General features: G+C 31.9%; 1 protein-coding gene across 2 annotated transcripts in view; it reads left to right on the plus strand.

Moving 5' to 3' along the window:
- LOC126881515 (UDP-glycosyltransferase UGT5-like) overlaps window positions 1–23,962 on the plus strand; it is an 81,163-nt gene that overhangs the window by 13,646 nt on the left and 43,555 nt on the right. For both annotated transcript variants that reach the window (XM_050645812.1, XM_050645813.1), the window contains exons 2-3: window positions 14,626–14,862; window positions 22,630–23,421. In XM_050645812.1, coding sequence (XP_050501769.1) covers window positions 14,631–14,862; window positions 22,630–23,421 — 1,024 coding nt within the window. In that variant the 5' untranslated portion in view covers window positions 14,626–14,630. The remainder of the gene's footprint in view (window positions 1–14,625; window positions 14,863–22,629; window positions 23,422–23,962) is intronic.

Raw genomic sequence — 23,962 nt, forward strand, 5'->3', positions numbered from 1 at the left:
CTCGACATTGGTTCTGTTTTTGAGGAGATTCTCGTTATGTCTTTCAGGTTTAGATATTCTCATAAATTTTGTCTTGATGTTCATTGTTAGACCGTATTCTTGGCTATATATTCCTATTCTGTTCACCAGTCTCTGAAGATATTCAATATTTTAGGCTAAGACGACAGTGTCATCCTCATATCTAATGTTGGTAATGGGAAATCTGTTCACCTTTATTCCAGCTGTTTCACCCTCAAGAGCTTAGGATCTCTTCCGAGTAGGCATTAAAGACAACTGGCGCCAATACGCCTCCCTTTCTCACTCCAAGTATATATAACAGGGGTGGCCAAACTGTGGCTCGCGAGCCACATGTGGCTCTTTGAAGGATTATTTGTGGCTTTCAATCTGATTTACTTTTAATTTTTGTTTTTCAAAATGTCTTAAATTACTGACAACAAATATAAAAGACTAAGTGTAACATCGGGACTTGGACAAGGAGACCCCTTATAACTGTTGCTATTCAATTTGGCCTTGTAATATATGTATTAAATAAAATATCATCTGAGCTGACAGGAAGATTTGCGAATCAAGGATCAAAACTATTGTTGTCATTTGCTGATGATATAGGTGCAGTCACTCAATCTAAACAAGAGACGTGAGAGAGTTGTTTTCACAACTCGAGGAGAAAACAGGTAGTCTGAGCCTTCAAATAAATGAAGAGAAGACAAAATACATGCTAATAACCAAAAATCCAAGACCAAAGAGTTAGGCAGAACATAACTATTAATGGCCACAATTTGGAATTGGTGAAAAAAAGAGTTTAAATAATATATGGCGGTAATCACACATAACAACTATATCTGAGGCCTATAGAATCAAAACCTGCTAGATCCATGTGTTGAAATTTTGTCAAGAGGCTAAAAAACATTAGAAATGTAAATTTTCCAAAAAATATCCGATATTTTTCAATCAAAGGGGCATCAATAAATATCATAAAATGGCACACTAATTTGTAATTTTTCTGCACGCCCCTTACATTTTCAGAAATTTGTACTTGAGTTTGGATTTAGCAGAACGAAAATTTTAGGATTTAGCAGATTTTGATACTGATGGGCTCATCTAAAAAGAGGTCTCAGCAAGGATAGTTGCGTGGAATAGAACATTATACTCTCTACCATCATTATTAAAATCTAAGCAGCTAAAAAGACAATCTAAATTAAGACTGTATAACTAATTATTCGCTAAGATCAGATGGGCAGTTCATGTGGTAAATCAGAGGAATACAGAGTGTTAAAGACGGTGTTTTTTGAAAGGCGATAGAAGATAAGTAGGCAGTCCCAGAAAAAGATGGAAGGATGATGAAGAATCGAAGTATCCTGAATTATCAAAGGCTGCATGTAGAATTATTTGAATATTTATAACAACGATATTATCCATTTTATTTCACTTTAAAATTCGTGAAATCCAAACAGTGAGAGGAACATTAAATACCTTCTGTACTCTTTTTAGATAATTTTTTAAAAGGAAACAGTAGCGATCAACAGGTAGCGAAAACGCGTTCCAAGATTGCGGCTGTAATTTTGAATATTTTTTCGAGATATTTGGCACACGTATTCGTAATATAATAAAGAATGGCCTTACAGAGCCCAATTTGAAAAATATATTAATATGTGGAAATTACTCTGTAATTAAATACAATATTAAAAAAACGAGCCTGTACCGCCATTAAGAAGAACAAAAAATACACTTTCTTCAAATAAACTTTTTTATCCGATGCCTAGATTTTGTGTCATTTTGGAACTACTAAAATTTTTTATTTCATTAGTAGTTCCAAAATGACACAAAATCTAGGCATCGGATAAAAAAGTTTATTTGAAGAAAGTGTATTTTTTTTGTTCTTCTTAATGGCGGTACAGGCTCGTTTTTTTAATATTGTATTTAATTATAGAGTAATTTCCACATATTAATATATTTTTCAAATTCGGCTCTGTACCGCCATTCTTTATTATATTACGACTACGTGTGCCAAATAACTTGAAAAAATATTCAAAATTACAGCCGCATTCTTGGAACGCGTTTTGGCTACCTGTTGATCGCTACTGTTAATTGCGGCTCTCGAAACATTTCAAAGGGCCTAGCCGGGTAAGATGATGAAAAGTGCCTCCAACTCAATTTAAATCCCATATAGGTCACTTTTTAGCACATATAGAGGAACTCACTTTCTGAAATTTTTAGCCCCCTAGGTGGTCACGTGACCCCCCTAGAGCCTAATTAGGCTTTTTAGGTTTTTATTTTTTATCTCAGCCGCGTCAAGAGCTAGCCAAAAACTTTATTTAAAGAAGTTGTAAGTTTCAAAAAGACCTATATGAAAAAAAAAAATTATTTTTTGGCGGGAAATTCGAATTTTTAGAACAATTTTAAACTTTTAAATAACTCTGAAAAAAAAACTAAGACACTCGTTTTTACGAAAATCAATTATAATGTGTATTTTTGCACAATCTTTCACCCTGAATTTTTTCAGATTTTTAAAATTGGTGAAACGTACCTTTAAAAATAAAAAACCGCATTTTTTCGGTTTTTTTTTTTTCGTTTTTTGATATAATTTTATACATATTTTTCAAAAAAGCTAACACCGTCACTAGAATAGGTAAAAAAAATGAAAAATAATTGGGGTTTGCTTAATAAAATTTTTTGTAACGCCATCCATTTTCAAGATACAGGGCGTTGAAGAAAACAAAATTTTACACATTTTTTACGATTTTGCCGAAACTACTGGCAACATTGCATAAAATTTGGCAGGTTTTAAGAGGTAGTTATTGTGCATTTTTTAACATACAATTCTGTAATTCGGTAATGGTCTGAACTTTTTAAAGAAAAAGATGGTACGCCACTGACATATTTCAAATTAACAATCATTTTTGAATTCCTCGTTCTATTTGTGACAAAAATTCTATCTTCCCATTTTTTCATACGACGCGCCGTTTTGTTGGAAAAAATAAAATATCTTAACGCTTCCAAAGTATTCGAATTAATTTTTATAATGGATGTACGAGTTTATGTATGTAGATGTAGAAACTACTAGAAGTTTGAATGCTTTGTAAGGATTAAGATCTTTTATTTTTTGAATAAAAATGGTGCGTCGTATGAAAAAATAAGAAGATAGATTTTTTGTCACATATTGAACGAGGAATTCAAAAACGATTGTTAATTTAAAATATGTCAGTGACGTACTATCTTTATTCTTTAAAAAGTTCAGACAATTACCCCCATGCGCGCCAATGATGAATATCAAATCCTTAGTTGTATGTCAAAACATGCACAATAACTACCTCTCAAAACCCGCTAAGTTTTATTACAATGTTGCCCGTAGTTTCATCAAAATCGTAAAAAATGCGTAAAATTTTGTTTCCTTCAACGCCCTGTATCTTGAAAATGGATGGCGTTACAAAAAAATTTTATAAAGCAAACCCCAATTATTTTTCAGTTTTTTACCTATTCTAGTGACGGTGTTACCTTTTTTGAAAAATATGTATAAAATTGTAACAAAAAACGAAAAAAAAACGAGAAAATGCGGTTTTTTATTTTTAAAGGTACGTTTCACCAATTTAAAAATCTGAAAAAATTCAGGGTGAAAGATTGTGCAAAAATACACGTTATAATTGATTTTCGTAAAAACGAGTGTCTTAGTTTTTTTTTTCAGAGTTATTTAAAAGTTTAAAATTGTTCTAAAAATTCGAATTTCCGCCAAAAAATATAAAAAAAAAATTTTTCATATAGATCTTTTTAAAACTTACAACTTTTTTAAATAAAGTTTTTGGCTAGCTCTTGATGCGGTTGAGATAAAAAATAAAAACATAAAAAGCCTAATTAGGCTCTAGGGGGGTCAAGTGACCACCTAAGGGGCTAAAAATTTCAGAAAGTGAGTTCCTCTATATGTGCTAAAAAATGGCCTATATGGAATTTAAATCGAGTTGGGGGCACTTTTCACCATCTTACCCGGCTAGGCCCTTTTGAAAAATGGCTCGGACTATCAAGGAGCTTGGCCACTGCTGCTATATAACAAGAGATAAATCACCAATCTTTAGAAGAAGTATCGACCTACTGCGCAAAAGATGGAGTGACAACCTTCCATAGAGGTATCAATCTGACAATGAACAAGCAGAATTGCTTGTAACGAGGAAGAAGGAAAATAAGGATATTACAGCGTAACTATACCTTAGAAATAATATTAATTTTATTATCCGTAACGAAGCTTTCAAGTGTGGGAAAATGGTGCATTAAGTTGTTTTCAAGACTTTCGAGACAGTCATTATCTTCTTTATGTTCTTTATGAACAATCATTATCAATAATAACAAAGCAAGTTATTGGTTTATTTTGAAAAACCCCAAATGCAAACCATTTAGTCTGGTAAAGATATCACTATCTGGGTATACCAGTATACCATCTGGGTATACCAGTAAGGAACGAATATCTATATACCCTAAGTTTTGTTGACGACCAAATAGTGATCGCACAAGGCGAAGATGACCTCAGTTTTATGATGAGGAAACTGGAACAGGAATATACAAAGACTTACTTACTTAATCAGTTGACCGATTGATAGATTTCGGTGTTGGGCCATATACAAAGAATGGGATGTAAATAAACCTAAAGAAAACTGATTACCTAACAACGGAGAATACAGAAATAAAACAACTAGAAATAGACGAAAGTAAACAAATCAGAGGAACAGATAAATAGAATTACTTGGAGATAAAGGCAGTTCTTGTTTTCATTTGATTCAGAGTTGGACCACCATCTCCATATAGCTATTTCAGCATCTATGCATCCTCAGTGGAGCTATGCAGTCACAACTCTAAAGCAAAATCAACAAACCCTGCCTATTTAAGGGAAAACATCGCGATGCAATTTTTCCACCTTTTGAGACGCAAAACAGCGACATCTCTCGTAATACGAGGAAGACGAAAAGCCCCAGATACAAAGGTTACTATTTTATACAATTAGAATAATTGAAATAAAAATAATAATTAATAATTTAAATCCAAGACTTTTCGTAAAGAAACTGCTTTCTGGCTGCATCCCGTATCTCCGGCTTTTACAATACATAAGCACAAGAGACGACGAATATAGAAGAAAGCAAATAAAGGACACTTAGGCCACTTATTTACCTTCTTTTCGTCTAGGAAAAGGACCGAAAGACGGTTTCAGGTACTCAAATCTGAGTAAGGATGAAAAATATAAAGGCAGTTTTTGTTTTCATTTGATTCAGAGTTAGACCACCATCTCCATATAGCTATTTCAGCATCTATGCATCCTCAGTGGAGCTATGCAGTCACAACTCTAAAGCGAAATCAACAAACCCTGCCTATTTAAGGGAAAACATCGCGATGCAATAGCTTCACTGAGGATGCATAGATGCTGAAATAGCCATATGGAGATGGTGGTCCAACTTTGAATCAAATGAAAACAAAAATTGCCTTTATATTTTTCATCTTTACTCAGATTTAAGTACCTAAAACCGTCTTTCGGTCCTTTTCCTAGACGAAAAGAAGGTTTATTATTCCTCTTCATAAGGGTGGTGAAATATCTAATACCTGCAATTATAGACCTATTGTACTACTACCGGTACTCTCCAAAATTATTGAGAGACTCATAAAAGCCCGACTTATGTCCTTTCTAGTTGAAAACAACATTTTATCACAAAATCAGTTCGGCTTTTTAAATAATAAATGCACCACTGGTGCCATCTTTTCTGTACTACATGAGGTTTATCAAGCACTGAACAATAATCTTCACACTGCCACCGTTTTTTGTGACTACGCCAAAGCTTTTGATTGTGTAAATCATAACATTTTGATAAGAAAACTAAATTTCTACGGAATTCGAGGTATTTCTTTAGATTGGTTCCAATCTTACTTAGATGATAGGAAACAACTGGTTAGAGCAAATGATACAGACTCTAGTCTCAAAAACATTGTATGTGGGGTACCTCAAGGTTCAGTATTGGGTCCTCTACTTTTCCTTATCTTTATTAATGACATCACTAGCTAAAAATCGATGGAAAAATCTTTCTTTTTGCTGATGATACCAGTATCACTTGGAGCAACTCAAATATTGCAATTCTTCATGCTACTATAACTTCTGAACTACTTACAATAAAAACCTGGTCTGACTCTAATTTACTCTCGTTTAACGTAGATAAAACAATAGCATTGTCTTATAAAGGAGTCCTTCAACCCTTACCTCTTAATAACAGCCAGATCAGTACCGTTGATTCTGTGAAATTTCTTGGTATTTTTTTAAACAGCAACCTTAAATGGTCCCACCATATCGATTTGTTAAGGAAGAAACTATCCTCAGCTTGCTATGCTATAAGATCTGTTTCGAATGAACTCAATGTAGCATCTTCCAAAATAACATATTTTTCTTTGTTCGAGTCACATCTTCGTTATGGTCTTCCTTTTTGGGGTTCTGGTACAGCTGCCCAATTCGATGTTATTTTCAAATTACAAAAAAGAGCAATTAGATATCTGTTTGGCCTCAGAAGAACAAAACATTGCAGAAGTTACTTCAAAGATCACAGAACTTTAACCCTTCCATCTTTGTATATTTTAGAAACTGTTTGCTTAATTCGTAAACATCTACATGTCTTTCCACCAAGACCTAATCATGACTACTTCACGAGAAATTCTACGTTTGACGTCTATATGCCGACCCCGTCCTCTGAGTTAGTAAAGAAATCTATATTATATTCCGCAAAAAAACTTTACAACCATCTCCCTCTACAACTTAAATCTGCAGCATCTTTCCCCAAATTCCGTAAACTGACAAAAGCCTACCTATCTGAAAGACCATATTATTCAGTAGAAGATTTTCTTAATCAATAACTAAGAAATTACAGTACCCTTTACACAAGTAGTATTTTTATTATCATTTTTTTCGTCTATATTTGGGTGTCATATGCAGCAGCTTAACTTTTAAACTTATTAATTACTAGGTAGACTATGCATTTGCAATTTACTTAAATTTTGCAATTGCTTACTTCTGTTTAACTTCATTATTATTTTTATTATTGTAAACATATTGACGATTTATGTAATTTTAGTAAATTGGATTGTTATTGTTTTGTTTTCTTGACTTTTTATAAGCTTTGTCGATAAAATTGTACAATTTTTCATGACAATAAAGCATATTTCTATTCTATTCTATTCTATTTTATTCTATTCTAAATAAGTGGCCTAAGTGTCCTTTATTTGCTTTCTTCTATATTCGTCGTCTCTTGTGCTTATATATTGTAAAAGCCGAAGATAAGGGATGCAGCCAGAAAACAGTTTCTTAACGAAAAGTCTTGGATTTAAATTATTAGTTATTATTTTTATTTCAATTCTTCTAATTGTATAAAAGTAGTAACCTGTGCATCTGGGCTTTTCGTCTTCCTGGTATTACGAGAGATGTCGCTGTTTTCGTCTCAAAACGTGGATTCATTGCATCGCGATGTTTTCCCTTAAATAGGCAGGGTTTGTTGATTTTGCTTTAGAGTTGTGACTGCATAGCTCCACTGAGGATGCATAGATGCTAAAATAGCTATATGGAGATGGTGGTCCAACTCTGAATCAAATGAAAACAAAAAGTGCCTTTATCTTTTTCATCTTTACTCAGATTTGAGTACCTGAAACTGTCTTTCGGTCCTTTTCCTACACGAGAAGAAGGTAAATACGTGGCCTAAGTGTCCTTTATTTGCTTTCTTCTATACTCGTCGTCTCTTGTGCTTATATATTGTAAAAGCCGGAGATACGGGATGCAGCCACAAAGCAGTTTCGTAACAATTACTTAGGTTTTATAATCAAAAAAGGAACAACTGAGGAAGCTATAAAAAATAGACTAGGACAAACAAGACACTGAATACGAAAATTGAACCCGATACTGTGGGATAAGAACATCAGCATAAAAACAAAAAGAAGAATATATAATACCGTGACAAGAAGTATGCTCACTTATGGGTGTAAAGATTGGACAATAAATAAGAAAACCAAAAATAAAATAAGAGCAACAGAGATGGAATTTCTAAGAAGCTGCAGAGTAACAAAGAGAGTTAGAATAAATAACATTAATATAAAAGGCAAAGGCAAAGTTTTCAACTTCATAGAAACATTAATAATATTGAAAATTATTCAAAACATTACTAAAAGATTTTTAATTAAAAACTTATTGGTCCATTTTCCTGGTAACACCTCCATAGCTTCTAAAAATTGCAAGCCAGATGGATGCTGAAGCAAAGAAGACAAGAGGGAATTCAAAAAGTTAAAATTTACGACCCCGTCTGTTCAGCTGGTAAATTCCAACGGAAATGGACCTAGTTACTCAAAGCAGTAAAGACCAATATAAAAATAAAATAAAAATATCACGCCGATTTAGAGTGCTGGTTTGCGCTCCCTGTTCTAAGTGAAAAATAAGACGGTTTTGCCTTCGCATTGCAACTGAATAAAAATGGAATTTTTATTTTATTTTTAACATTAATATACATAGAGATTAAGAGAAGAATGGGAGTGAACTCCGACATAATTGACTACATCGAAAAGAAGATATTAACCTGGTACGGACATGTCAGAACAGCAGACAAAAATCGTTGGATAAACCGAATAACAGAGTGGAGCCCGATAGAAAAAGGAAAAGAGGCAGACCCCGAAGATTCTACAGAGATAAAGTGGACGAAGCAATAGAGAGAAGAAATCTACAGGAAGGGGACTGGCAATACAGAAAGAACTGTAGAGGACGGTTGAGTGAAGGAATACAGTGAAAACTGTGGAAATCCTTAATATTTATAAAGATATTAATCAAATATACTAATAATTGGCACAACCAATGTTCGTCAGTGGATGGGTCTTTCAGTTCATGATTTTGTTTAGCTACTAATATTTAAACTTCGGAATGAAGTTCAAATAATCTACAAATCGGTTCAAATAACTATCAAACAAACCAGTGTTTTGGTGTTTTGCGTACCACCTCAAATAATGATATTGTGTACCACCAGTGATAGATAGGTTGGAAACCGCCGTATGTACATACATAGACCATCAAAAGTCCTTTAATATTGAGAGCTTTGAAGGTAAAATGCATAAAGACTTGACTGAAATAATTGGAAAAACCCCTTATTTTTCCAGAAATTTATAAATAATGTTAATAACATGATAAATTTGTTTTTTGCATAATGGTATATAATATGAAAATACCTACACAACATTGTAGCAGTTAATGAGTTGTTATTAAATCCATTAGCTATATTTAGATGTCTATTTATCAGTTAGTGCAATGAGTCATAAAAACACGTTTTAAAGCGTTTTTTCTACAACCGTGTTAAAATTGCAATTTTTAGCACTCCATACGAGCGTTAAAAATGCTACTTTAAGGCACTAGTGCTTTAAAAATTTTATGGCACTGCAGTTCGTATTGACCGTGTAGGCAATTTTGATGTAATGTCAAAAAAATATATAAATGGAATGTCAGTCAAGTTCGCGTCCGTTTTTTAATTAATAACAATTTAGTGCAAAAATTGCGATTTTTTCGATTTTTTGCACCCCATTCAAAAGCTAAATAGTTGACATAAAACTACAAAATTTAATTTTTTAGAACATTGAAAAACCTTCAAAATGCCGATTTTTGAAATTTAAAAAGTTAATTTGTTGCTACGCAAACTGCAAAATAAGTTAAAATCGTTATTTCTTAATAACTTTTGTTAAAACTACTTTAGAACTTCAGTGTTTCACCCAAAGTTGTGTATTGGAGTACTTAACAAACCCTCAAAATTTGAAACCGATCCATTAATTAGTTTAAAATTGTTCTATTTATTTATCCCAGAGACCTTTATTTTGCAATAACATAAAACAGAAAATAATGAAGATAATGCAATTCTGCGTATGTCAAATGAAAGTAGAAAATACTATCAAAATGTACTAAAAAAAGATAAAAAAAATTATCTAATATAGTCAAAAATACTAATGCCAAATTTTTGAAATTTTGTAGTTTATAAACATTTAGAACAACTTTAAAAATATTGTCCGTAGAAAAAATCATTTTACATATTCGAAAAGTTGGTATTTTACACGATTTTTTAAAAACGTTGTTCAGTTGGTGACTAGTCGTGGTATTATAAATGAAGGGGGAGCTGGGAGCCGACAAATGCACGAGTTCAAAAACTAAAAAAGGCAACTTAAAACTACTATCATTTTGTATATCTCGGGATCTACTGAATATATTTTGATCTTTCTTTTTTAATTTGTATTTAAATTTTCTGTGCACTACAAATATGTAATTTGTCTATTTACAATTTGACATTTATTAATTAATAAACAATCTAATTTGTTTAGACAATTTTTGAAAAAATAATTTTTCCCAAAATCGATGTTTTTAATCAGACTGTCATTATTAATCGTAAAAAAAGTTAAAGTATACTTTAATAAATAAGTTATCTTCAATAAATAATTATCTAATAAAAATAATTTATTTATTAAAGTGAACTTTAAATTTTTGTATGATCATTGATTATCATGATTAACAAATATCATACTATGAATAAAAAAATAGATTTTTGTAAAAATATATTTTTTCAAGAATTGTTTAAACAAATTAAACTGATTATTAATTAATAAATTTATTAATAAATTGCATATTTGTAATGTACGTAGAAATTACATACAAAAAAAGAAAGATGAAAATCCATTGAGTTGATCCGGAGATACAGAAAATTGTATTGGTTTGAAATTGCTTTTTCGGTATTTTAACTGGGTGGATTCGTAGGTTACCCCTAGTAACCGTTTGAACTACAATTTTGAAAAACCGTAGAGGGTGCTGTGAAGATACAATGTTTATGCAAATTTTTTAACAAAAAATACAAATCCCGTTATTTAAAATGGCATCAATGAAATTCCTTAATTATTATAAACAAATTAGCTGTAAATTAAAAAAAAACAAATGGCTAACTTTGTCCCTAATGTTTTTTATTTGAAAATGTGTGTTAAAATACTAGCTTTCCAGATATATAAGAAGATTGTTCGTACGGACAATATTTGTCTAGTTATTCTAAATGTTTATAAACTACACAATTTCAAAAATTTGGCATTAGGATTTTTGATTATATTGATCAATTTTTTTATCTTTTTTTAATACATTTTGATACTATTAGTTTTTACTTTCGTTTGGCATACTCAGAATTACCCAATGTTCATTATTTTCTGTCTTATGTTATTGCAAAATAAATGTCTCTGGGATAAACAAATAGAATAACTTTTAAACTAATTAATGGGTCGGTCTCAAATTTTGAGAGTTTGATAAGTACCAAAATAGCCAACTTTGGGTGAAACCCTAAAATTCTAAGTTAAATTTAGTAAAAGTTATTAACAAATATCGATTTTCATTTATTTTGCAATTTGTGTAGCAACAAATAATTTTTTTAACTTTCTAAAATCGGTATTTTGAAGGTTTTTCAATGTTCTAAAAAATTAAATTTTGTAGTTTTATGTCAATTGTTTAGCTTTTGACTAGGGTGCAAAAAATCGAAAAAATCGCAATTTTTGCAATAAATTGTTAATAATTAAAAAAGGTAGGTTTTCTTCCTATAGGTCTACAATAACTAAAAAAGTAGTCAGCTACCTGGATCTTTGAGTGTCCTGAGAAAATCCTTATTACCCTGGACTAGATGTCGCTACAGCATCTGTAAGCGAATTATTTGTATAATTCGGCATTGGGAGACAGCTTATTTTCTTTTCGGTTCAGGGTAGACCAGGGAGCCTCTCTAATGATCCCTAAAAAGGTGCAAAACTTACGTAAGAGGATGGTGGTCATCTGTGAACGAATTGAAATATAAGCTGTCTTTCATTTTTAATTAGTTTTACTCCTCTGGGTACAGGGAACTAAGATGCATTGGAATTATTATCGAGGTGAATAGTCAGGTAGTGAAATGCAATCTTAGATTCCCCCTCGTCTTTTCTAATTCATCGTCAGTTAGCTTTGTAATTTTAGAAAACACGAATTCAGGTTGTTTACCAGTACTTGGTCCCAGTAGAAGCCTTTAGTTTTTCGGATCCAAAGCTTCGAACTGTTTTATATTCAGGGTGGGGCATTAGTGTGGCAAAGTCCAATTACTCGTTTGTCGTAAGAGATACGAAAAAAAGTTAGATAAAAGTTGGGGCACACATAGTACCATAATACAAAAATATTTTTAACTATACAGGGACGTCCGTATTGACAGGGTGACACAAACTTATGTTTTTTTTAAATGGAACATCCTGTATGTTTTTACATTTTGGGATTTTCCTTAATTTTTCCTTTCTTAAAATATAGGGTTTTGTTATATTATACGAGGTGGTTTAAAAGATAATTACGTTTTTTTGTTAATTTCGTAGCAATATTTACACCCTGTAGAATTGTAGTGATTCGACATCAAATTTTTATTTTATGTTCAAACGATTTTAATATAGTCTGTTATTATTAAAAATTATTAATATAGCGAAATGTTTAATTTTAGTATACAGGGTGGGTCGAAACTCGGATTGAGTGTTTTCTTAAATGGAACACCCTGTATTTAAGTATTGTAGTAAAATGATATTTTATGGTGCTTTTTTATTTCTTAAGCATTCCCTATACCTAAGTGCTTTAATTTGTAAGTTATTCGTAATTCTTTAAGACAAACATTAATTGCAACAAAAATTACGTGAAATTTTATAAGGTGGCCGCGAAAATATCCAATCAATAATAATTTTTTGAAAAAAAATACATAATAATCTAGCCTGATCCTTAATTTAATAATATTGGCTGAGATATCCGAATACATTCGTAGTTAAGGTTGTTGGTGCTTAAAATATTAATCAAACATACAAAATTCTCCCTAGTTGGCTATGAAACAAAATTTTCTTAAACATTTAACATTATACGATTTATTATAGTTTCAATTGATTTATTACCATTACCAATATTAATTTTTCTAATGAGGAACTGATTCAAATGGCTTTGTGTTAGGAGAGTATAACAAAAATGAGATACTTTGTCTAAAAATTTATCGTCAGCAAATCCCTGATAGACGATAACCAAGAAGAGAAACTTTGAAAGTATACTAAAATGGTCTCAACAGACTAGATAGATACTTAGATTTTAAGAACGGTTGTACTAATATGCAGGTCCTCAGAGGCACTAAGGATTACATTTAATTCCTGTTTTCTTTATTTACAATAGTTTTTGTTTTATCAGATTTATCATAATCTAAGTGTCCAGTCCGTTAAAACCATTCTAGTATATTTTCAAACGTGTCTCTTCTTGGTTGTCGTCTATCAGGGAATTTCTGATGAAAAATTCTTATTGCTAGTAGCAAATTTTTGTTATACTCTACTAGCTCAAAAATCTTAAATCTTAATCAGTTCCTTATTAGAAAAATGCATATTAGTAACGGTAACAAAGCAACTGGAACTATAAAAATGGTATAATATCAAATGTTTAAGCAAATTTAGTGTCATAGCCGACTAGGTAGAATATTGTATGTTTTTATTAATATTTTGCGCACCAACAATCTTAACTACGAATTTATTTGGATATCTCATCGAATATTAATAAATGAAGGATCAGGCTAGATTGTGGTTTTTTTTTTTCGAAAAATTGTTTTTTTATTGAATATTTTCTCGGCCACCTGATAAAATTTCACGTAATTTTTGTTGCAATTAATGTTTGGCTTAAAGAATCACGAATAACTTACAAATTAAAGCACTTAGGTATAGGGAATGCTTAAGAAATAAAAAAAGTACCATATAATACCATTTTATTGTATGTATATACACCGTTCTTAGGCGTCAACGCCCTTCGGTAGGGATCTACGGGGGAGTATCACCGAGCCGCAAGCCCTTATCCCTTGCCGTACTGCTCCCTCATAGGTCGATCAGATGCCCGCATATTCCAGTCTAAGCGCCAGATTCATATTTAGAATTTTATACTGACGCGTTAGCCTTTTTGTTTTTCCGATGGCCTGGCTTGGGCTTGAACTCTCGTGCCTCACGGCGAAGTGAAGTGCGGGTCAGCCGCTAGTCGCACTGAGCTATCCGATCGACTAATATCATTTTATTATAATACTAAAATAAAGGGTGTTCCATTTAAAAAAAAATCTCAGAAAATACTCATTCCGAGTTTCGACCAACCCTGTATACTAAAATTAAACATTTCGCTACACTGTTAATGTTTAACAATAGTAGGCTATATTAGAAATCGTTTAAACATAAAATAAAAATTTGATGTCAAATCACTACAATTCTACAGGGTGTAAATATTGCGAAAATAACAAAATTTTATGTATACGAAATTAAAAAAAACGTAATTATCTTTTAAACTACCTCGTATAATATTACAAAACCTTATATTTTATGAAAGGAAACATTGAGGAGGAAAAATGTAAAAATATACAGGGTATTCTAGTTAAAAAAACATACTCAAGTTTGTGCCACCCTATCAATACGCACGCCCCTGTATATTTGAAAATATTTTTCAATTATGGTCCTATCTGTGCCCCAACTTTTACCTAAATAACTTTTTTTCGTATCTCTTACGACAAACAAGTAATTGGACTTTGTCACACTAATGCCGCACCCTGTATTATTGTCTTTTTGTTACAGATATAATGAAGCTAACTATTTTAATTTTATCCACATTAGTATATTCTGTACATAACTATAATATCCTTATAGTTTGCCCTATGACTTCACGTAGCCATTTTATTCTTGGAAATGCACTAGGACGGGGTCTTGTAGAAGCTGGACACCAAGTAACATTAGTTAGTCCTTACGAAGATAAAAACCCGCTAAAGGGTTATAAGGATGTCGTTTTAACAGGTTTAGCAGAAGCAAAAAAAGGTGAGCCAGATTTTCATTTGTACTATGTAATACAGTTTGTTTCTTGTTTAATTTGTATTCCTTCCATATTAAAAAAATAAGTAATAATACCGTAATGAAAAATAAAAAGAGAAGTTTTATCTGAAAAAGCCCTACATTTTTGTGTTGTTTTTTTCGTATCTCTTATGTTTTTCGAGTTACATGGAGGAAAGGGAAGATTTTTAAGAAAATTTAAAAATGCGCTCTATAATTTGATATTATTTTTCTCAATAACCATTGATTTTAATCCACTCTAACTTTTTGAACATAGAAATAACACTACAATAAAAAGTATTGTAGAAGAAAAACGATGTATTTAAATTCTGATGGATGAGGGGTTAAATATACTTCTCATTTCTTCTTAAAATACATTATTCGTCAACTTTTTTGCAGAATATTCCGCTTAGTTTGAATGTAATCGACATTTAGTATTGCTCAATTTAAAGGTCTTCTCAAGTACTACAAAAGTTATTAGTATCATTATACACTTAAAACCGACAGTTTCTCTGTTATTTCAAGTTGAATACACCGATTTGAGCATGCAGCAAAAAACAAACTCTTCTTACCTACCATATCCCTCTTTGTATTTTAACTAGAAGATTGATGAAGGAACAAATCTCTGTGTTTTTTATAACCTACAGAAATTTTTATATAGTTTTTTTGTTAGATGCATAGTTTTTAAGGTATTCGCAAAAATCCGTCCGAAAAGGTGTAATTTTTCAATGAAAATGGCCAATTTTCAACAACTCAAAAAGTATTGAGTTTTCAAAAAATAATTATAGAACAGTTTTTGCTTAAAATTAGATTTTCTAGCCTCTTCCGTAGCTATTTTAACCAAAACAGTTTTCACCCCCGAGAAGGGGTGGGAACCACCCCCAAGATAAAAGCGCACATCGGCATAGGGTAGACTTTGTTTCTTGAGCTATTCCCTACTTCCTGTGAAAATATCAGGTAAATAGATGTAGTAGGATGGAATTCGGAGCCGAATACCCTCATTGACTGCCCTAGTATCAATCTCGCAGGTACATGCAAGTAAAGTCACGGAAGGTTTTCAGTGACTGTACCTAATTTTGTTGAACCTCCATCGACTTTCACGAAAAAGTTATGATAAATTAAATCATCTGCGCGATCTGTCGAATGCTGCAATAGAGGTAACACGAGTCTATCTCGGCGTTATAAATAAAAATTATAGAAGCTGCAGATTTAATTTTAGAAAAATCTATAATATGATTGTCTAAAATATTCTGAATTTGTCAATGGTCAGATCAGTTTTTTTTCTAAAATGTATATTTTCGTAAAAAAACAATCAATTTTGCAGTTCATTTGTGTAATGAAAAAATTAAGCACCCACTTTTGGAATGAAACTTTTTGATATTTTATTCATTATACATTTCTTAATGAAATTACTCCCTTGACTTCACTAAAAAGCTTTTTATTCAGATTTAGCCCTACGGCTCACACTCCCTTTACGGGAAAAATTCACTCATCCCAGATACCTAGGGTATCAAAAGGATTGGGCTCCAGCATTTAGACCCAGCTTTTTGATGTTTTCTATGAGGTTCTTCGGAATGACTCCAGTAGTAAAAAGAATAATAGGTATTGTCTGGATACTTTCCATTCTCCATTGTCTCCTTATTTGTATTTCGAGGTCTTTATGTATACTTGGCGATCTTTTCGTTGTGCTTAACACGCAGATTATTGCTGCTAGGTATCGCCACCTCTAAGAATGGTATTTGCCTATTATAGTAAGTTTATTAACTAGTATGAGACCCGGTCTATTGCGTGCAACTTGTACGTGTAGGTGCCACTTGTGCGTATATCTTGTAGTGGTCGTTTGCAAGCATTCTTACGTATTGATAATAAGGGAGATGGTCGGTTTGGAGAAGTCCAAGTTTGCTAGCTAGTTCTTGGTAAATAATTTTTCCTACTGAGTCGTAGCGTTCTTTATAATCAGTTCCGACAAACGCCTGGCAGCGCCTGGTAAGATGTTGGATGGATTCTTGGGCTTGACATCCATATCGGCATTTATCGTTTTGGACCTGAAGATCTTTGACAATGTACTTCAGGTAATTTCTAGTTGGTATAACCTGATTCTGAATAGCAAGTAGGAAACCCTCTGTCTCGGGAAACATCTTTCTTGATACCAACCAATAGTTCTACGCTTTATTGTCGACATAGTCTTGGTTAACCTCATTGACATGCCGCCCGTGCAGAGGTTTACCCATCCAGATACGCATTTTTTCTTGCTTAGACAGGCGGTTTATGCGCATTTTTTGATCCCTCAGTTTAAGTGGCGTTGAGTCATCTACTGCACGGATTGCACGATGTAAAATGCATCTTTCAGCATGTGCCTGAAAATAGGTTCTTAAGTTAGCAATTTTTTTATCCAATAGGGAACTTGCATAAAATTTTAAGTTCGAAAAAAATGATATAAATCACAACAGAACATAATTTAAAACATGTATCAAAGATAAAAAAGTTTTGTTTGTCTTTCGTTTGGCCCCTAAAGACGATTAAAAATTCATACCTAAATATAACCATAAACGGAACCATATAGTTAAACTATGAGACGTCACGAATCGTTTGAACTATTTTAAAATACAGAAGAATTTAAATTTGTACTTCTAAGTTATTATGAGTTTTGAAACGTGAAATTTTGGAAATCTCATTTTTATACAAAACTGCACATTATTGTGTAATAAAAAAAGTGTGCAAGTTCCCTATTCCCCTTAGATACCGCGGTAATGTTCTCTCTACTGCACTGCGGGGATGATGTTTTTTGTTTGCCTTTGTAAGAAGTGTTCTTGCTTTCCGCTGAAGACTTTCTATATCCGTTTTTGACCAACTGTTAATAGCAAATAAGCAGCTAAGTGCGGAAAGGCATACGTATTTATTATATTAAAAAAATTTCTACTATTGAGATATGACCAATTAAGCTGTTTTGCGCTTCGTAAAAACTCATAAGTTAGTTGGGTTTTCACTCACGGCCTCGATTTGGCCTCACCCATGGCCTCTGGCCATTTTACAAATCGAAACCACCGGGCTGAACCTGTCCTCTAACTATATTTAAGATACGGCACTTGTCTAGATCGAAGTGGATACTAATATCATTAGAGAAGGTTTCTACAGTTTTTAGCAGCTGATCTAGGTGTTTTCGAGTGGAAGCCATTAATTTTAAATCATCCATAATATACAACTAATGATTAAGCTTCGCAACAACAGTATAATTATTTTTGAAGCTAAAGCTTGAGTCATAATATCCCAAAATAATAATTTAAAGACATAATATCCCAAAAATAGAGAATTTAAAATTTAATGGCTATGACTACGCATTTTCTTCTTCCATTAAACATTTGGGAATGATTTTGGATCGTAAATTGACTTGGAAATTACATATTGACTTTGCATATAAATCGATAATAATTGATAATAATAATGATAAATCAATGTAATAAGGGTCTTAATTTTCTTAAAGCAATTTCAAGGACTTGGTGGGGAGCTGATGTTGAAACTTTCTTGCTTTTCTATCGATCATATATTAGATCTATAATTGATTATGGATGTATTCTATATGGCTCAGCTTCTAAACATATTTTAAACAAGTAGACGTACAGAACTTAGAACTCCGTATCTGTTTGGGAGCTATAAAATCAACTCCAAATAAAGCTTTACATGTAGAAGCTTTAGAAATTCCACTCAATTATAGAAGGAAATATCTCAGCCGGAAATTTTTAATAAAAATTCGTTACCAAAATATCGGTCTTTACCAAAATGTTAACAAGCTGAATGTAGCGGATTTAACTAATAAATACTGGAAACTAAAGAACTCGCCTCCACTTTGCGAGGCTTTTCGAGATCTGTCAAATTTTGACTGTGATTATAACGTGATTGATAGCTTTGGACTTGAAGATTTTCATTCTTTTTTACATACAGTTAAATTAGTAAAACCAAGTTACCATGAAAACAGTGATATTAGCTCTAACATCGTAAGAATATTCTTAAAGAATTGGCCAGACTCTGTAAATATTTAATACAGATGCATCTAAGACGTTAGTTGGCACTGGATGTGCCTTTTACATACCTGCTACTAAAACTGAAAAAATGTTTAAGTTAGGCCATGATTTTTCTATCTTCAGTGCTGAAACCATAGCAATTTATGAGGCCCTGCAATATTTTAAAGAATCAGAAGATATATCTGCAAAAATTATTTCCGATTCACTCTCTGACCTTCTTGCTATTCAAACTATAGATTTCCCCAATAACAATTTAAATATTTATATCCTACTAATTAATAAAATCCTTTTTGAATTTCATAAAAATAAAAGAAGATTGAACTTTTTATGGGTTAAGTCTCATATAGGACTAACGCATCATGAATAGGTTGATAGTTTGGCTAAACGAGCTATTGAGTATGGTACTTCAAATAATCGTAAGTTTTGCATATCTGATTTAGTTAACACTATTAAGCATCGAGTTAAATATCAGTGGAGTCAATCATGGCGAGGTCTCTGTAAACAATCCAAATCTCAGTATTCACTGATTCAACCTTCTGTTCCAAATATATATTGGTTTAAAAATTATGTAGTACCTCGAAGACATATAACAACATTAATCAGAATGAAGTTTGGAGATGCATGTTTCCCTCTACATCTAGCAAGAATTAAAGTTTTTGATTCAAATCTTTCTACTGAATGTCAGAAAGTGGGTTATTTGAATCACACTTTCTTTGAGTGCAAAAAATACATTCCATACACCTATAATTTAATAGAAGATTTAATAAAATATAATGTTTTTTTCACCTTTCAATATATCCTATCTATTGACTCTGAACAGCAAAAATATAATGATTGTTTAATGAAATTTATCTGTGAAACTAAAATTAACCTCTAAATTTATTAATCCTGATAATTTGATATATTATGTACACACCTTACACCGTTAGGTAGAAAGGTTTAGATTATATATATATATATATATATATATATATATATATATATATATATGTACATATGAAAAAAGAAGAAGAAGAAAATGTATAATGGAAAAATGTGGTGAGCAACTTGGATAGTCCATATCGGCCAGCTGCAGCTTTTGAACTGAGTAGAGAGCTGTGGAAGAGTTTGCTATGGAATTTTAAGGACCTCATTGCCTTCTTTATGTATGAATAGAAAACAAAAAAGTTGTGACTGGCTAATTGACACCCAAGTCTATGCCATAAAACAAAAAAACAAAAAACAAAGCTTGAGTCACTGGAATTCAGTAGCTGAGATAGTGGGTTCATTGCTAGGCAGAACCAAAGTAGACTCAAGGAGTCCCCCTGGAGAACTCCTCGGTTTGACAAGACAAAATGAATTTTTGCCTTCCACTCTTTTTGTCATTATATGCTTTAAAAAGGTCACTCTATTATCATCGACTTTATATAGTTTCAATATAGATATACAGCGTGTCTACTTAAGCTGGAAACATATGGGAAAATTTTTTGTTATTCATTTTACGAAAAAAGTTATTCTTTATAAACAGTTATGCATGCTCTAAAACCTAAGATTCAATCATCAGATATCAAATTTTGTCAATATTATACGAGGTATGTCAAAAAATATGAACTTCCTTCAAGAGTAAAGTACCTTTAGACTCTTAAAAAAAAAAAAAAAAAAACAAAACGACTCTTAGAAAAAATTACCAAATCTTAATCAATTAATTTAATTAATATGAAAATACATACACAAATTAATTCTTTGACAAGGTTGTCAAAACCAAACTTTCAATATAATTAGTTAGCATGACGACGATCTTAGTTTCCATGACGATGATTCAAAACGACTGTTATTGTCTACCGATTTGACTTTCGAATAGTATGTCAAAATAATTTTATTTCATCGAATTGTCGCGTTAATTTCATTAAAACAGGAACACAATAAGATATATTTGAAATAAATTAGTAAATATGTAATATCTAAATATTAGTTTATTGCATGTATCATAATTACTTTAAGGCCATATTAACATATCTAAATTAACACGCGTGCGGAAAAGTAAAAACCGCGTGCGGAAAAGTAACACGCGTGCGGAAAAGTAACACGGGTGCGGAAAAGTGAAACTTTCTAAACTAAAATGCGTGCGCGAAAGTAGACATTTTTGCACGCTCGTAGAAAAAAATATTTTCCAAATTTTTCTCTTTATTGATACTTAACTTCTTTTTTATTTATTACACATACGATAACTCTTTATTATTACTTTTACGAAAAAAAGGTATTCTTTATAAAAAGCTCTGTATATCCTAAGACCGAAGATGCAACCATCAGATATCACATTTTATTAATTTTATACGAGGGATGTCAAAAAATATGAATTTCACTCAAGCGTAAAGTACCTCTATTTTTCACAATATTGAAAATGGTTATTAAAAAAAGTTGTTTAGAATTAAAAGCTATGTTTCAATGTGCAATTACATCCTTCTAATTGAAATATTGTGAAATATGAAGGTACTATATTCTTGAGCGAATTTCATATTTTTTGACACACCTCGTATAAAATTAATAAAAGTTGATATATCATGGTTGTGCCTTAGATTTTATACCATGCAGAACTTTTTATGAAGAATAACTTTTTTTCGTAAAATTAATAATAAAAGAGTTATCATATTTTTGTAATATTTAAAAACGATGTTGGGTAGGTATCCATAAATTTGAGAAAAAATTTTTATTTTTTTTTTCAATTAGAAGCATGTAATTGCATATTTGATCTTAGTTTTTAATTCCAAACAACTTTTTGTGATAAGAGTTTTCGTTATTGAGAGAAATAAAGGTACTTTACCCTTGACCGAAATTCATATTTTTTGACATACTTCTTATAATATTGAGAAAGTTGGATATCTGATGATTGAATCTTAGATTTTGGGGCATGCAGAACTTTTTATAAGGAATAACTTTTTTTCGTAAAATTAATAATAAAAAAGTTTCCCATATGTTTCCAACTTAAGTAGACACGCTGTATATAAGCCATTCATGCGGCACTAAATCAAACGCTTTCTTGTAGTCAATGAAAGCAGTAAAGAGATTTCGTTTTTTTATGCATGCCTGGTTAGAGATGACCGAGTCGATAATAAGTTGTTCTTTACAGCCTATTGAACCCTTAGCGCATCCTTTCTGTTGAGGCTCTATGATATTGTTCAGAGCACAGTGTTGATAGATAAATACGCCGGGCTACACAGTATGTGACCAATTTATATAAAGATTGAAGACAAGTGATTGAGCGGTACTTGGCAGGATAGTGGGTGTTATTTTTATTCTTCGGTATTAGATAAGTGGTACCCTTACTGAGAAATGATGCTATTTCCTTCGGATTAGAAATATCATAATTAATTAAAATTGACAATCGCTCATGAACACTCCCAAACTTCTTTAGCCAGAAGTTTTGAACTCCGTCCGGTCCAGGAGCTTTCCAGTTGTGAAGCACTTTGATAGTATTCGAGACTTCTTCAGTGGTGAAGGGTTCGTAAGGAATATTATTATAATGTTGACAGTTGTTTGTCGTGTCTTCAATCCATCCAGAATTGTTGTTATGAGTAGTTGGCGTTTTAAAGTTGGCTTCCTAAAACTCATGAATTTCTTTTTGATTTTGCTACCTATCCTTTATTCCTTCAGCTCTTGTAATTAGTTTTCTACTCGTTGTTCCTCGAATGTATTCCATTATTTGACCAATATCCATACGCAAGTTTTTATTATTACTAATATTTTTGTTTATTTTTAGATGTTTCACCTGTTGACTTGGGCAACATAAATCCCTTTATAATAATTTGGATTCTCAACTTTATAGGCAACCAAATTACTAATGCCACACTTAATCATGAAAATTTTAAGAAACTGATTAACTCAAGTGAAAAATTTGATGTAGTAATTGTACAATATTTCAAATCAGATGCTCTAAATATTCTTCAATGTCATTACAATGCTCCATTAATTGTCTTTGGTTTAACTGGACCAAGTTTCTGGATAAACCCTATAGTAGGCAGTCCACTTGAACCATCTTACTTTCCAGATTTATTGTTAGATTACGATAGTAACATGAATTTGTGGCAAAGAACAGTAAATTCAGTTTTACTTCTGTGTAACTATATTATTAAACACTTATATTTTATGCCCCAACAAAAGAAGCTCATGAGTGAACATTTTCCAAAATGCACAGATCAGGATGCTGCTTTTTATAATGCTTCATTAGTATTTCTGGTAAATCATGAAAGCACCAATCTACCTCTGCCTCTAGTACCCAACATGATCAACATTGGTGGTCACCACGTGAAGCCTGCAAAAGAGTTACCGAAAGATCTAAAAGTATTTATGGACAAAGCCAAAGAAGGAGTTGTGTACTTTAGTCTTGGTACGAACTTTGATCCTACTAATATGGCGCCTGAGAAACTAAAAACTATAGTTAATGCCTTAGGAAAACTAAAACAAAAAGTTCTTTGGAAATACGATGGAAACGTAACAAATTTACCCAAGAACGTGCAACTTAGAAAATGGTTTCCACAAGCAGATTTAGTTGGTAAGTAATAATATTCTGGATAAATTAGAAAAAAAAACAAGACAAAGTTATTTACCTGCTCTTTTATTGCTGGAATCGAATCTTAAGATTGCATATATCGCACTAATAATACAATAGTGTCGTAACTCAAAATGTTTCGAAATTGACATAACACTATATTCAGACGTAAAATTCAATTCCCTACAAGTCAATAAATCCGTCGTTTTAGTAGTGCAAAAAATGAATGAGAGATGGCGCCATAAGACCTTATTCATGACTGACCGACTGTCCTTATCGCCCTCACAATATTGCGCCATTTTTAGTTGCGGCCAACAGTGATCGGAAACGTACGTGTTGCTTTGCTCATCATTTTGAGTCTCCACGTTATTGCTAAATCAGGTATGTAATTTGTATATCTATATTTTGAGTTATTGCATTGTTGTTGATTTGAACCTAACCATAACGTTGTTGTTTTTCTACCTAATACATTATTACTGATTGACAAGAAGTATGTTTTAAAATAATATTTTTACTAACGACACTATTATTGGTTCAGTTCATT

This window comes from Diabrotica virgifera, chromosome 3 (genome assembly GCF_917563875.1).
Source record: "Diabrotica virgifera virgifera chromosome 3, PGI_DIABVI_V3a".
Classification (NCBI taxonomy): Eukaryota; Metazoa; Arthropoda; class Insecta; order Coleoptera; family Chrysomelidae; genus Diabrotica; species Diabrotica virgifera.